Consider the following 15,508-nt stretch of genomic DNA (forward strand, 5'->3'; position numbering starts at 1 on the left):
CAGAACGGTCTCCTTCTTTCAGCTAGCTGGAGTGCGCTAAGCTAATCACCTACTGCTTACTAGCAGGAGAGAGGGAATAAATTAGTGCAGGAAGGGATAAATGAATGAATGAATACTTTGTGTGGAATCATGTATGATTGAGGAGTCTTTTTCACTCTTTGTGAAACCTCAAGGTGTTTAAATGATGAGAGGAATGTGTAAATTCCCCTGTCTTTCATAGTTATGGCATTTTCCCAACGATTTTCTTTATAAAGAGTTTCAGTTGTGCTTTGAGTGATGAGGTTAGTAGTGGTGATGTCTTTATTGTCAAGAAGCACAAATATTTGTCCTCACCAAAATGGCAAAACTATATACTCTACTCTACATCATGTATAGTGAAATCTCTGATTGAACTACAGTGCTGATTTTATCACTTTGAATTGGTAGGATTGGCTTTAGATATTTTGTAGTTTACAGTACTTTAAGTAAAATGTTATGTCAATTTTGGAGATGCAGTTGGTTAAGTATTTCAATTAACCATACAGTAATGTAAAACTTGTTAAAAAAAAATAATGATTTCAATGGGTTATCCCAATATGTGTCTGTGTATAACAGAAGTATTTGTTTCTATGTTATCATGTGAAAAGTGTTAGAAATGATGCTAAATTGTATTTTAGGTATTTTTTTTTATGTGAGTAAGTACTTGGCATATTTAGAAAACTTAGTGAAGTAGAAATAATTAAATATATTGAATCATTTAGTGGTTTAGAGATTTGAAGTATATAATTTCCTTGGTTAGGATATTTAAGTGTTTGGACTGCCTTTTTTAACCCTCACTTGTACAATTTCTTTGGTTGAGGGAAATTGCTGTCTATATTTCAAGTAATACTCTTTTTTGTTTTTGATTTTGAATAATTGTTAGATATATCGTCAGGATAAGTCTAAATCTAAACTAGAACAGTTAGTAGCTGTTAATGCAGAATAATGACTGATTTTCATGTATTCAAATCATTAGTAGATAATAAATGTATGTTGATTAGTCAATAGATATCACATGTTCCATTTAGAAAGCTTCAGGGTATGTGAGATTATTAAAATATATATTTTTTAAAACCAGTTACTATAAAGCTATTAAAGATGCTTTAATATCTATCTTCTTTCTAAGCAACATTTTGTGTGAAGAAATAATAAAATGAATTATAGCAAATATACACACATCTATTTAAAAACGGGTTAATTTGCAAATAAATTCCTTGTTTCATCTTTGAAGAAATAAACTGTAATGACTTTAATGCAGGTATTATTTCTATGTCTTTCCTATTGGTTTCCAAAGATAATATTGAACTAATAATATTTATATAAAAGATTAATAAAAAATAAAGCAATACATTGGACCAGATTTACAAAGCAATTGCATTGTACCTATTATATTTTCGTGAAACATGAACATGATATGATTGGTAACACCTTATTTGGATAGTCCATCTGTAGATGCTCTACAGACTTTCAGTAACATTTCAACTATCTATCTACTAACCCTTACCCTAACCTTAAACCTTATTCTATCTACTAACCCTTACCCTAACCTTAAATCAACTATCTATCTACTAACCCTTACCCTAACCTTAAACCTTATTCTATCTACTAACCCTTACCCTAACCTTAAACCTTATTCTAAATCAAATCAAATCAAATTTTATTTGTCACATGCACCGAATACAACCAGTGTAGACCTTACAGTGAAATGCTTACTTACAAGCCTTTAATCAACAATGCAGTTTTAAGAAAAATAAGTGTTAAGTTAAAAATAGATAAGTACAAATAACAAAAGAAGAAATGAAAAACTAACGGTAACCTTAGCAAGCAGTTGCTTATCAACAGATAGTTTGTTAGTTTGACCATCAGATGCAAAATCCGGTCCAATTAAAGTGTGACCAAATAGTTTTATATGCATGAACTTTAATGGTTTATAGTCTTATTTTTGCCTTACCATTTTATCTTCTGAACTTGTTTACCATAGATAAACACAAGCAAAATTTGCACTGTTGTAAATGACTTAGTAAAGCTAACCCAAACCCTTTCTTCCCAACTGTTTTCTGTTTTTATACATTCAGCCTCTCTTTCTACTCTGTCACTCAATGTCCATATTTCTCTCTTCCGTGGTTTCATTTTTCTCTGTGTACTGCTCTCGCCTTCCTCCATTTTCATATTCTCTCTAATGTTTGACTCTCCATTCTCAGTCTTTCCTAGTCTCTTTCTCTCGCTCTCTGTGTCTGTCTCTCTCGCTCTCTGTGTCTCTCGCTCTCTGTGTCTCTGTCTCTCTCGCTCACTGTGTCTCTCGCTCTCTGTCTCTCTCGCTCTCTCCGTCTCTCTCTTCTTTCTTTCTGTCTCTTCTTTCTTTCTGTGTCTCTTCTTTCTTTCTTTCTTTCTTTCTTTCTGTGTCTCTTCTTTCTTTCTTTATTGCTTTCTTTTATTCTTTCTTTTTTTCTTTCTTTCTATTTGTCATTTTTTCTGTCTCTTTATTTTTTTCTGTTTGTTTTTCTTTTTTCTTTCTTTCTTTTTCGTCTTTTTCCTTTGTCTTTCCTTCTTTCTTTCTTTTATTCTTTCTTTTTTTCTTCCTTTCTTTCTTTCTTTCTTTTTATCATATTTTCTTTCTTTTTTTCTTTCTTTCTTTCTCTTTTTCTGTATTTTTTTCTATTTTCTTTTTTAATTTTTTTTCTTTCTTTTCTTTTTTTTCTTCTTTCTTTCTTTCTTTCTTTCTTTCTTTCTTTCTTTTTTCTTTCTTTCTTTCTCTTTTTTTGTCTTTTTTTCTATTTTCTTTTTAAAAAAATCTTTCTTTCTTTCTTTTTTTTCTTCTTTCTTTCTTTCTTTCTTTCTTTTTCTTTCTTTTTGTCATTTGTTCTTTCTTTTTGTCATTTTTTATTTTCTTCATTTGTTCTTTCTTTTTGTCATTCTTTCTTTCTTTCTTTCTTTTTTTTCTTCTTTCTTTCTTTCTTTCTTTCTTTTTGTCATTTGTTCTTTCTTTTTGTCATTTTTTCTTTTTGTCATTTGTTCTTTTTGTCATTCTGTCTGTCTGTCTGTCTGTCTGTCTGTCTGTCTGTCTGTCTGTCTGTCTGTCTGTCTGTCTGTCTGTCTTTCTTTTTGTCATTTGTTCTTTCTTTCTTTCTTTTTTTTCTTCTTTCTTTCTTTCTTTCTTTCTTTTTGTCATTTTTTCTTTTTGTCATTTGTTCTTTTTGTCTGTCTGTCTGTCTGTCTGTCTGTCTGTCTGTGTCTTTCTTTCTTTCTTTCTTTCTTCACCCTATTCGTCCCCCCCTGTCAGTTTCCTTCTGTCTAAGTGGGAACTAAAATGGGAAAATGAGGAAGGGATGCACCTTTTTCTCAGAAGGATACATTTGTTGCTGTGACAGTTGTTTTACAATGGCATGATGTAAAATTGTTTTGTCTAATTGTTGAAAAGATAAATGCCAGTCCAAAAATCATTTATTGTAACAGTGCAGCGTTTCTTAAAAGGGGTGGTCTGGATGTAATTGTAATTACATGGTAATAATTCAGTATCTTTTTAAAGGATGGTCTGGTCGGTGTAATTCAAATTCTATGGCAGCATTTCTTAAAGGGCTGGTGTGTTTCTTTTTTCCTCCACAGAGTAAACTGGTGATGGAGGGCTTCCGCAGCCTGAAGGAGGGCGAGCAGGTGGAGTTCACCTTTAAGAAGTCCTCCAAGGGCCTGGAGTCCCTGCGGGTGACGGGGCCGGGCGGGGGACCGTGTGCGGGCAGCGAGAGGAGACCAAAAGGGAAGATCCCGCTCCAGAAGAACCGCAAACCAAAGGGAGACCGGTGAGTACAAGAGCAAAGCATGCTGGGAAGGCTCTGATTGACAGGAAGTACAATGTGGATGGAGATTTGCTGCACAGGTTTTTTAAATGACATGGGCGAAATGGCTGTTACTTTGGGAAATGCCAGGGACATTTACATTTTAGTCATTTTAGCAGACGCTCTTATCCAGAGCGACTTAGTGAGTGAGTGCATACATTTTTCATACTGGCCCCCCGTGGGAATCGAACCCACAATCCTGGCGTTGCAAACGCCATGCTCTACCAACTGAGCTACACAGGACTACCTCACGATACGATATTATCACGATACTTAGGTGCCAATACGATATATATTGCGATTCTAAACATATTGCTCACTATATGTCAGCTGCAGAGAGACGAGAGAGCGTGATAAAATTTGTTTTGATCAGTCATGGAAATAAAGGTGCTGAAATCATGTTGGCTCACTATTTAAAAAGAAGATGGAGAAACACGCTATAGGATCAAAAATACCAGAGTTTTGGAGCATGTACAGCCGACTAGCGGTGTTGCTTTATTTGTTTTTTGAAACCAGGTTTGCTGTGAGCTGGAAGGGAGTTCCATTCAATCATGACTTTGTATACTACTGTACGTTTCCTTGAATTTATTCTGGACCTGGGGACTCTGAATAGACCCCTGGTGGCATGTCTGGTGGGGTAAGTGTGTGTGTATCAGTGCTGTGTGCAAGTGACGATACAGATATGTATATGTAACTGTATCGATCCCCCCAATCACTACTGCTACTGGAAACCAGCGTTAAAGTGACGTTGGACAACAAATAATTAAAAAGGCTAAGCTGATTCTAAATATGGTTTCTAAATGTGGTTTGAAAATATATATGAGTTAACATTTAACATATATATTAGTTAACATTTGAAAAGTCATCTGTTGATTTACGCTCTAATTTTACTGACAAAGACAACCGAAATGAAATACATTTTTTGTTGTTGATGGGTATTAATATGGCAGGTAATTTTTGTATTAGCCTTACAAATCTATATGTTTCTGTCTTCATTAGTTGGATATTTATCAGGGGGCCTAGATTGTAGATTTAACACTGATCTAAGTACACAGCAATTGCCATGGTTATTCTGCTTGATTCATGCATTGAATAGGGCACTTTGCCCGCTATTTCAGCTATTTAAAGTCAATTTATCACCTTCCAGGATCTTAAAATTGTGCCTGGGTAGGTTTGTGTGAATCTCAATGCATTTTAATGCAGGCATTATGATAGGGGGTGTTTTGACTATATCTGAAGACACAGTCTGTGGTGTTGGACTGTACTATTACAATACTTTTTAAGGAGTAGTGAACGTTAAATGTAGCTCCCTCCCTCCCTCCCTCTTCTCCTCTTCTACTGTGAAAACATGCAGTTCCTTCTCCTCTCCATGTGTCAGAGCACCTGGTGCTGCAGTGAACACAGAGTGCCGGACTGGGATGGAGCTATATGTGGCTGCCATCGTAGGAGGCTACTTCACATAGTTCCACTGTACAGTGTACATTAAAGCCAAAATCTGGAGTTTGTGTATCCACTTGCAGTAAGCTAAGGGATGGGGGCTGGAGAAATGTAACCTAACTACTCTCAAATTCATACACGCAGCTCAAGTTATTCTTCAAGAATCAATGGGTATAGGGCAGGCTGTCATCAAAGGACCATTGAACAGAAGGAAATATCCCAGATTATTCCTTTAAAAAAAAGAAAATGAAACTATATGCCTTTAATGTTTGCGATGCCAAGGCTTATGTAATTCTTTCCCTACAATGGATGTGAGATGGACAGTGCCTTCAGAAAGTATTCATACCGCTTGACTTATTCCACATTTTGTTGTTACAGCCTGAATTCAAAATGGATTAAATTGATTTTTCTCTCTCACCTATCTACACACAATACCCCATAATGACAGTGTTTAAAAAAATATATTATTATTTTTGCAAATGTATTGAAAATGAAATACAGAAATATCTAATTTACATACAGTAAGTATTCACACCCCTGAATCAATACATGTTAGAATCACCTTTGGTAGTGATTACAGCTGTGAGTCTTTCTGGATAAGTCTCTAAGAGCTTTGCACACCTGGATTGTACAATATTTGCACATTATTCTTTTTAAAATTCTTCAACCTCTGTCAAGTTTGTTGTAGATCATTGTTAAACAGCCATTTTCAAGTTTTTCCATAGATTTATAAAACAATTTAAATCAAAACTGTAACTAGTCACTACAGATCTGGGTTCAATCCCGGGCTGTTTCTCTGCCAGCCGCGATCGGGAGACCCATGAGGGTACTATATAATGCATCCAACTCAAATCTCAGACTGCCCATCTTAATCTTTTATTTTTATTGGCCAGTCTGAGATATGGCTTTTTCTTTGCAACTCTGCCTAGAAGGTCAGCATCCCGGAGTCGCCTCTTCACTGTAGACGTTGAGAATGGTACAATATAATGAAGCAGCCAGTTGAAGACCTGTGAGGCGTCTGTTTCTCAAACTAGACCAACTAATGTAGTTGGCCTCTTGCTCAGTTGTGCACCGGGGGCCTCCCACTCCTCTTTCTCAAGAAGGCCAGTTTTTTTTGCTTCTTTAATCAGCACAACAGTTTTCAGCTGTGCTAACATAATTGCAAAAGGGTTTTCTAATGATCAATTAGCCTTTTTAAAATGATAAACTTGGATTAGCAAATACAACGTGCCATTGGAACACAGGACTGATGGTTGCTGATAATGGGCCTCTGTACGCCTATGTAGATATTCCATAAAAAATCAGCTGTTTCCAGCTACAATAGCCATTTACAACATTAACAATGTCTACACTGTATTTCTGATCAATTTGATGTTATTTGAATGGACAAAAAAATTGCTTTTCTTTCGAAAACAAGGACATTTCTAAGTGACCCCAAACTTTTGAACGGTAGTGTATGTGTGTGTGTGTACAGCCAAATTACAAAAACACTATTCGTTGTGTTTCAATGTGTAGCATATGCAAAACTTTATAGCCTATTTTTTTTTTATCCACCTCACGGTTCAGCGGTCAGAGATTTGAGCAAATATATCTCATATAGTAATTTGGATAGATATATATATATATATATATATATATATATAATATAATATAATATAATAATAATAATAATAATAATAATAATAATAATAATAATAATATGCCATTTAGCAGACGCTTTTATCCAAAGCGACTTACAGTCATGCGTGCATACATATTTTTATGTATGGGTGGTCCCGGGAATCGAACCCACTATCTTGGCGTTACAAGCGCCGTGCTCTACCAGCTGAGCTACAGAGGACCACATATACCGCTATATATATCATATAGTGGACACCAAAGCCTATAGGCCTATGCATGCAATGCCCTGATGCATTTAGTGCTCAAATCTCTGACCGCTGAACCGTGAGGTGGATAATGAATGATTTAGGAAAAAATAAAACAATAGGCTATAAGGTTTTGCATATGCAACACATTGAAACACAACAAATAGTGTTTTTGTAATTTGGCTGTTTTTAAGGACACGTAAATGTGGCTAATTTGGTCAATATTGCTTCTTTATTGATGATGCTGGCTGTGTGGGTGGATGCCCTAATGGATTACGCACCGAATGCATATGGCTGACCGGTACATATTTCAAATGTCCGATAAATTAAAATCTTCCCAGTCACTTGTCCAATGACAAATGTTCATAACGGAAACCCTAATATATACTGTATAGGCTATAGTAGGCTACAAAATAAACTTTCTAGTGACACTGACTCACCCAATGATGAAGATGATGGCCGATGCGCTCGTGCCAATATCTCAAGATAAGATACTTTGAAAAAAAAACAACATGTATAGCTTCTATAGACAGATTTGTGCTCCCTTTTCAGAAGTAGACATTTGCTTTCCAAACGGTAGGCCTTCGTTTTTCTCGTGATTTGTATTTTGAAATTTGTGAAAGGCAAACTGACAGCCGCAACCAACCATAGAAATTGAATCCATAGATGGCAGTTCCCGTTCAAGTCAGGACTGGCAGCCATTGCTAGTGGACCCATGAGTTTAGCAGTCAGTGCCAGGGTTAGAGGTTCCAGAACCCTTCTATGGATTAAACAGTATCTATGGCCACAACACAACAAGCTGTTCTATATTTGGCGTGCATGCTGCCCAAATTGCGGCCTTCCTGACTCTTAATGGCTTGTGTTAAAAGTTAATCCACAGGTATTTTTTTAGAAGCTATTGATCCTCTGTAGCTAAAATGTCTGTTCTTAAATAGATGGTGTGTAGAACATATACAGATGGACTATCCAAATAAAGTGTTACCGGAAACTCTGTTTAGCCCATCAATCAAATGCCTTTAAATGCATGGGGAGGAGTGCACAAGTACAAACTTTGAGAGAAGTGACATAGAGGTCTTAGTTCTTGCACTAAAGTTGCCAGTTTAAATTATTAGATGCCAAACTGTTAGACATGGGGCAAGAGAGCTTCAGTGTATCAGTATAATGTTAGGGGTTTAAGATATGGTGAGAAGTGTGATATTAGGGTGGCAGGTAGCCTAGTGGTTAAGAGCGTTGGGCCAGAATTGCTGGTTTGAATCCCTGAGCCGACTACGGGAAAATCTATTGATGTGCCCTTTAGCAAGGCACTTAACCCTAATTGCTCCTGTAAATTGCTCTGGATAAGCTAAATTATAAAAAAAATGTTTTGCTGTTTAATGTTGACTAAAACTAAAGGAATATTTCACTACTCAATCCATTTTAAGCATAACAGTAAACCAGAGTTAAGAATAGGTCTAAATTATCTCTCAGCAATTGAGTTAGTCACATAGGATTTAAATGGTCCTGTTTCAGCTCATATCTGTCAGAAGTTAGGTGGTTGCTATGGTTACTTTCTGGTACTCACTAAGGAGAATTGGGATTCGGTAACTTAACCTTCTGGGCAATAACAGGTGCTTCTTTTGATCAATCCCAATTAGGGTTGCAAAATCTGCTAACTCCCCAAAATCCATGTTTTTACAGAAAGTGGAGGAATTTGTATTTCCTGATTATTACCTTAAGGGAATCTTTTTAACTGGGATTTCTGGAAAACCTAGGAATTTGCGTAAAGTTACCGGATTTTTTGCAACCCTAATCCCAATACAATAATAATTTTACCATCACCAATTTATCTTGGCATAAGGCATATTCATTAAAATATAAACAGAGTTTATTCTCAACACTCATAAGAGTTAATTTAACACTAAAACAATGTTTACTTTCAGCGTTAAATTTACACTGACACATTTGCTGTCACCAGGAATTGATAACAGAATAAAAGGAGAATAAACCATATGATGTTTGGTCATTGCTCCAATCCCAGGGAGGTGTGTCCGCGCTTCTCTAAGGACAAACGAGGCGGTCTAGGCTATATTTAGTCTGAGTCCCAAATGGCACCCTATTCCCTATATACAGTAGTGCACTACATTTGACCAGATTCATATGGGCCCTGGTCAAAAGTAGTGCACTGAATAGGGGGCCATTTCGGATGCAGGCATAGGCCAAGTATTACCACGGTAACCACCACAAGCTCCTTAGTAACCCACAAGGTCCCAGTGAAGTGTGTCTAAACCATTTCATAGCTCGGTAAGAGCACATAATGGGAATTGGAATATCGAGATGACGAGATCTTATTGCTCAACTAAACAAGATGTCTGCACTGAGGTCAATTCCTGTTTAAGCCTGTTTGGTTATTGAATTGGATATGGAGTTTGAATCACACAATGGCGTTTTTTGTTATAGCATTGCCTTTTTCAATTCAGTTTTCTCAGGCAGTTCAAGTGGAATTGAAATGTACTTGACCCTTGATCGGCACATTGTTTTTATTGTGGTTGGATGACAAGGTGTGTGGGTGAGAGAGCGATGGATTGTGTGTTTTTAACACGGGACGGACGGTTCATCTCAACATCCTTCATTAAGTTCAGCTTACTTCTAAATTGTTCTGCTGCTGTGCTCTTTATTAGTTATTGAGTGGTTTGTTGGTCTTTTAACAGTGATCTTAAAGATGCAACGAAATGCACCAAGGCTAGCTTCTAATGCTCACCATCGATTGTGTCTGAGAATCAATGTAATGGAACGTCAACCGTTGTTTTCCGAAGCCTTTTCCAAGCCATAATGTCTTTCAATACAATGCACCAACTGTGTTCCATGCAACATTGAGAAAACTCCCTATATGAGGATTGTATTGAAGGTGATGCGTCTTTGATCCCACTTCAAAACAAAACATGACTTTTGCATCATTTTTTTTATGATGTTTGCTGTACTGAAAGTGCTCGATCTTGAAAACCTGACTGCTGTGGTCTAATGAACAAAATACCATTTTTAAATAATAAAGAAGTGTAGTTCCTTTCAGGCCAATTATTTACTATAGAAGCTCCTACAATAATGAATATGGAAACAGGCTAAATAGAGGGTGGTGAAAGGGATTTATGCCACATTTGGTATCAAACGTCAGGACCTTTTATATCACCTTTTATGTAGTATGACTTTGTTTAGAAATTATTTGTGAAGAGCATCTATGTTGTGCTTATGAAGACTTTATGAATAAAACCCATATTTTTGTTGTTGTTGTCGTTTAAGGACCGTGTTAATTTTTTTTTCTTCCAGAGGATGAAAGTTGGGAAATTAATGTATTAGTGTCCGAGGTGTATTTCCAGCATGTATTGATTTCATTAATGATTTGTGTGTAAAAATAAACAACAACAACAACTCTCTATCTCTCTCTATCTATCTCTCTCTCTCTCTCTCTCTCTCTGCCTCTCTCTCTCTCTCTGCCTCTCTCTCTCTCTCTATCTCTCTATCTCTCTATCTATCTATCTCTCTATCTCTCTATCTATACAGTGAGGGGAAAAAGTATTTGATCCCCTGCTGATTTTGTACGTTTGCCCACTGACAAAGAAATGATCAGTCTATAATTTTAATGGTAGGTTTATTTGAACAGTGAGAGACAGAATAACAACAAAAAAATCCAGAAAGACGCATGTCAAAAATGTTATAAATTGATTTGCATTTGAATGAGGGAAATAAAGTATTTTACCCCCTCTCAATCAGAAAGATTTCTGGCTAACAGGTCTTTTATACAGGTAACGAGCTGAGATTAGGAGCACACTCTTAAAGGGAGTGCTCCTAATCTCAGTTTGTTACCTGTATAAAAGACACCTGTCCACAGAAGCAATCAATCAATCAGATTCCAAACTCTCCACCATGGCCAAGACCAAAGAGCTCTCCAAGGATGTCAGGGACAAGATTGTAGACCTACATAAGGCTGGAATGGGCTACAAGACCATCGCCAAGCAGCTTGGTGAGAAGGTGACAACAGTTGGTGCGATTATTCGCAAATGGAAGAAACACAAAAGAACTGCAATCTCCTTCTGCCAGGGGCTCCATGCAAGATCTCACCTCGTGGAGTTGCAATGATCATGAGAACGGTGAGGAATCGGCCCAGAACTACACTGGAGGATCTTGTCAATGATCTCAAGGCAGCTGGGACCATAGTCACCAAGAAAACAATTGGTAACACACTATGCTGTGAAGGATTGAAATCCTGCAGCGCCCGCAATGTCCCCCTGCTCAAGAAAGCACATATACAGGCCCATCTGAAGTTTGCCAATGAGCATCTGAATGATTCAGAGGAGAACTGGGTGAAAGTGTTGTGGTCAGATGAGACCAAAATGGAGCTCTTTGGCATCAACTCAACTCGTCGTGTTTGGAGGAGGAGGAATGCTACCTATGACCCCAAGAACACCATCCCCACCGTCAAACATGGAGGTGGAAACATTATGCTTTGGGGGTGTTTTTCTGCTAAGGGGACAGGACAACTTCACCGCATCAAAGGGACAATGGACGGGCCCATGTACCGTCAAATCTTGGGTGAGAACCTCCTTCCCTCAGCCAGGGCATTGAAAATGGGTCGTGGATGGGTATTCCAGCATGACAATGACCCAAAACACACGGCCAAGGCAACAAAGGAGTGGCTCAAGAAGAAGCACATTAAGGTCCTGGAGTGGCCTAGCCAGTCTCCAGACCTTAATCCCATAGAAAATCTGTGGAGGGAGCTGAAGGTTCGAGTTGCCAAACGTCAGGCTCGAAACCTTAATGACTTGGAGAAGATCTGCAAAGAGGAGTGGGACAAAATCCCTCCTGAGATGTGTGCAAACCTGGTGGCCAACTACAAGAAACGTCTGACCTCTATGATGCCAACAAGGGTTTTGCCACCAAGTACTAAGTCATGTTTTGCAGAGGGGTCAAATACTTATTTCCCTCCTTAAAATGCAAATCAATTTATAACATTTTTTACATGCATTTTTCTGGATTTTTGTTGTTATTCTGTCTCTCACTGTTCAAATAAACCTACCATTAAAATTATAGACTGATCATGTCTTTGTCAGTGGGCAAACGTACAAAATCAGCAGGGGATCAAATACTTTTTTCCCTCACTGTATTTATATATGTGTGTATATATGTATGTGTATGTGTGTGTGTGTATGTGTAGTGACAGCATCGTTTCTTCCATTTCAAAACGACTTATGGGCTTAGTTATGCTACCATCTAGTGGAGGAAAGTGCACTTCTACAGAAATCAAAGCGAATCCTGGAAAAGCCTCAAACAATCTCCACCTCAGCACCAGTGGTGGAAAAAGTACCCAATTATAATACTTGCGCGAAAGTAAAGATACCTTAATAGAAAATGACTCAAGTGAAAGTCACCCAGTAAAATACTACTTGAGTAAAAGTCTAAAAGTATTGGTTTTGAATTATACTTAAGTATCAAAAGTAAAATAATAAATAATTTCACATTCCTTATATTAGGCAAACCAGACGGCACGATTTTCTTGTTTTTAAAATGTATGGATAGCCAGGGGCACACTCCCAACACTCAGACATAATTTACAAACAAAGCATTTGTGTTTAGTTAGTCTGCCAGATCAGAGGCAGTAGGGATCACTAAGGATGTTCTCGTGATAAGTGCATGAATTGGACCAATGAGTACTTTTGGGTGTCAGGGAAAATGTATGGAGTAAAAAATACATTATTTCCTTTTAGGAATGTTGTGAAGTAAAATTAGTCAAAAATATAAGTAGTAAAATACAGATACTCAAAACATTAAGTAGTACTTGAAAGTACTTGAAAGTTTTTACTTAAGTACTTTACACCACTGCTCAGCCCATAGCACTAGGTTGATATCAGGAAATAGGTTTTACTCTTTTGGGTAACACTTTACATAATGCTGCGTGGTATAATGCATTATTACATCTTATAAGCTTGTATGAGCCTTTATAATGTCTAATTAGGCTTGTAAAATGTAATCTCTCTCTATGTGACACATTTTCAACTGACTCAAAATGGGTGGTGATTACTCAAGATTACTATGTGATGATAATAACAGATAAAGGCTTATGACAAGACTTACAATGTATTATAGCTCCATTGTAATGCATCAATCGTAATCGTAAATACCTGTTGATTCTATTAAAGCGGTATCCAATTATGAATTCATTCTTATTTGAGTCATTGAGTATTGTTTTCATACTATTAACACATTAGGTGACAACATTTTATGTCCTTTACCTCTTCCTCCTCCTCTCCCTCCTCCTCTCCCTCCTCCTCTCCCTCCTTTCTCTCCATTCCACTCCTACTGTCCTCTCTCCAGCTGTTATAACTGTGGAGGTCTGGACCACCATGCCAAGGAGTGTGGCCTGCCCCCCCAGCCAAAGAAATGCCACTACTGTCAGAGCATCAGACACATGGTGGCCCAGTGTCCCCACAAGGTGCTGGTGCACCCTACAGGCTCTCAGGACCCCCTGCACCCCTCTACCTCGGCCCACCTGTACCCCCCCGACGAGGAGGAGCACTCGGGCTCGTCCCCCCTTGAGGGCCCCTCGTCCTCCCCGGAGGAGCCACCCCAGTCACACCGCGGTGGCCCCCAGAGGGGGAGGAAATAGGGGGAGAGATGGGGAGAGGTGTACCCCTGACCCCCCTCTCCTAAGGAACCCCCTAACCCCCACCCCTAATCTACCTCGCACTTGTGGAAATAATGGGAGGTCAATTTTTGGGGGGACCAGCGCAGCTATGGCAACGATCGTCAGGGGTACGGATGTATGTGAATGTGTGTGACTGACTGGCTGTCTTCCGGTGGCAGCTATGACAACCATTGCTGGGGCTACGGACTCATGTGAATGACTGTCTGTCTCTTTGTGTGTGACTGGTCTCAATCAGTGCAGCTCAAGAGACGATATGGTCTTAAAGAGAAACAAGGTTGGTGGTGAATCTGATGGCTCTCTGGGTTAGATGACTCTCTGGGTTAGATGACTGGTGTCATCCAGGACTCTGTTCCCTTTTAGATTTTGGTTCATATTTATATTATATAACCGTTCCAAACATCATGATGCGTCGATCCAGCAGAGTTCGTTTTAAGCATTAAGAATTTTAAGCAAGGCCTTGATGTAGGCCAGTGCTTCCTAATCCTGTATATTTTTGTTTTAGCCCTAGCATCTACACACTAGATTCAACTCATCACCAAGCCTTTGATTATTTTAATCAGGTGTGTTAGGGCCATGGCAAAAACAAAAATGTGCATCCCTTTGTCTAAACTCTTAGAAAAAAAAGTGCTATCTAGAACCAAAAAGAGTTATTCGGCTGTCCCCATATGAGAACCCTTTGAAAAACTAATTTTTGTTCCAGGCAGAACTCTTTTGGGTTCAATGTAGAACCCTTTCCACAGAGGGTTCTACATGGAACCCAAAATAGTTCTACCTGGAACCAAAAAGGGTTCTCCTGTGGGGATAGCCGCAGAACCCTTTTTTCTAAGAGTGCAGGACCAGGATTGGGCAACACTGGTAGGGCCTGTATCAAAACATTAGAACCTCAACCAATCAGAAGCCAAATTATTATTTAGTTAGGCCTATCCAATCAGTGTAGAGGAGATTACCATGGATACCAGAGTGAAAGGTTGAAAAGGGGATGGGCAGACAGTAACGTCATCACAACCAGTAGCCTAACTGTCACACCTAAACCACAGAAGATGAGCGTTTCTAGTTCAGTGGTACTGACAATTGACTACAGAGTGCATAGCATTGAATCCAGGCATGTGCGCATACTTGCTTGTGTGTGAGTGGGGTTGTGTTTATTACATTTGACATTTTAGTCATTTAGCAGTCGCTCTTATCCATAGCGACTTACAGTTAGTGAGTGCATACATTTTTATTTTTTTTATACTGGAATCGAACCCACAACCCTGGCGTTGCAAATGCCATGCTCTACCAACTGAGCTACATCCCTGCCGGCCATTCCCTCCCCTACTCTGGACGACGCTGGGCCAATTGTGCGCCGCCCCATGGGTCTCCCGGTCGCGGCCGGCTACGACAGAGCCTGGATTCGAACCAGGATCTCTAGTGGCACAGCTAGCACTGTGATGCAGTGCCTTAGACCACTGCGCCACTCAGCGAGAGACGCTGTTCCTTTCGTAAAACATAACAGGGGCAGACAAGAAGTTTAATATTTGAGATTGGGGGCCAACCTCTAGCTGGACTTGCTATTAACAATTATATTTAATATAATCCTAGATATGCCTTAGATAAGAAACCTTATTATCAATATCCACCTATAGGTTTAAGTTTCAAAACAGAAAAAATACCATTATTTAATTGGACTTCTAGTATCTAGATCT

At 38.5% G+C, this 15,508-nt stretch overlaps 1 protein-coding gene across 1 annotated transcript in view; it reads left to right on the forward strand.

Moving 5' to 3' along the window:
- Positions 1 to 15,028, forward strand: part of lin28b (lin-28 homolog B (C. elegans)) — a 49,364-nt gene extending 34,336 nt beyond the window's left edge. The window contains exons 3-4 of the mRNA XM_041865942.1: positions 3,622 to 3,812; positions 13,493 to 15,028. Of these exons, the coding sequence (XP_041721876.1) occupies positions 3,622 to 3,812; positions 13,493 to 13,784 (483 nt within the window). The 3' untranslated portion in view covers positions 13,785 to 15,028. The remainder of the gene's footprint in view (positions 1 to 3,621; positions 3,813 to 13,492) is intronic.
- Positions 15,029 to 15,508: the final 480 nt, after the last annotated feature.

Source organism: Coregonus clupeaformis, chromosome 36 (assembly GCF_020615455.1).
Source record: "Coregonus clupeaformis isolate EN_2021a chromosome 36, ASM2061545v1, whole genome shotgun sequence".
Taxonomy (NCBI): domain Eukaryota; kingdom Metazoa; phylum Chordata; class Actinopteri; order Salmoniformes; family Salmonidae; genus Coregonus; species Coregonus clupeaformis.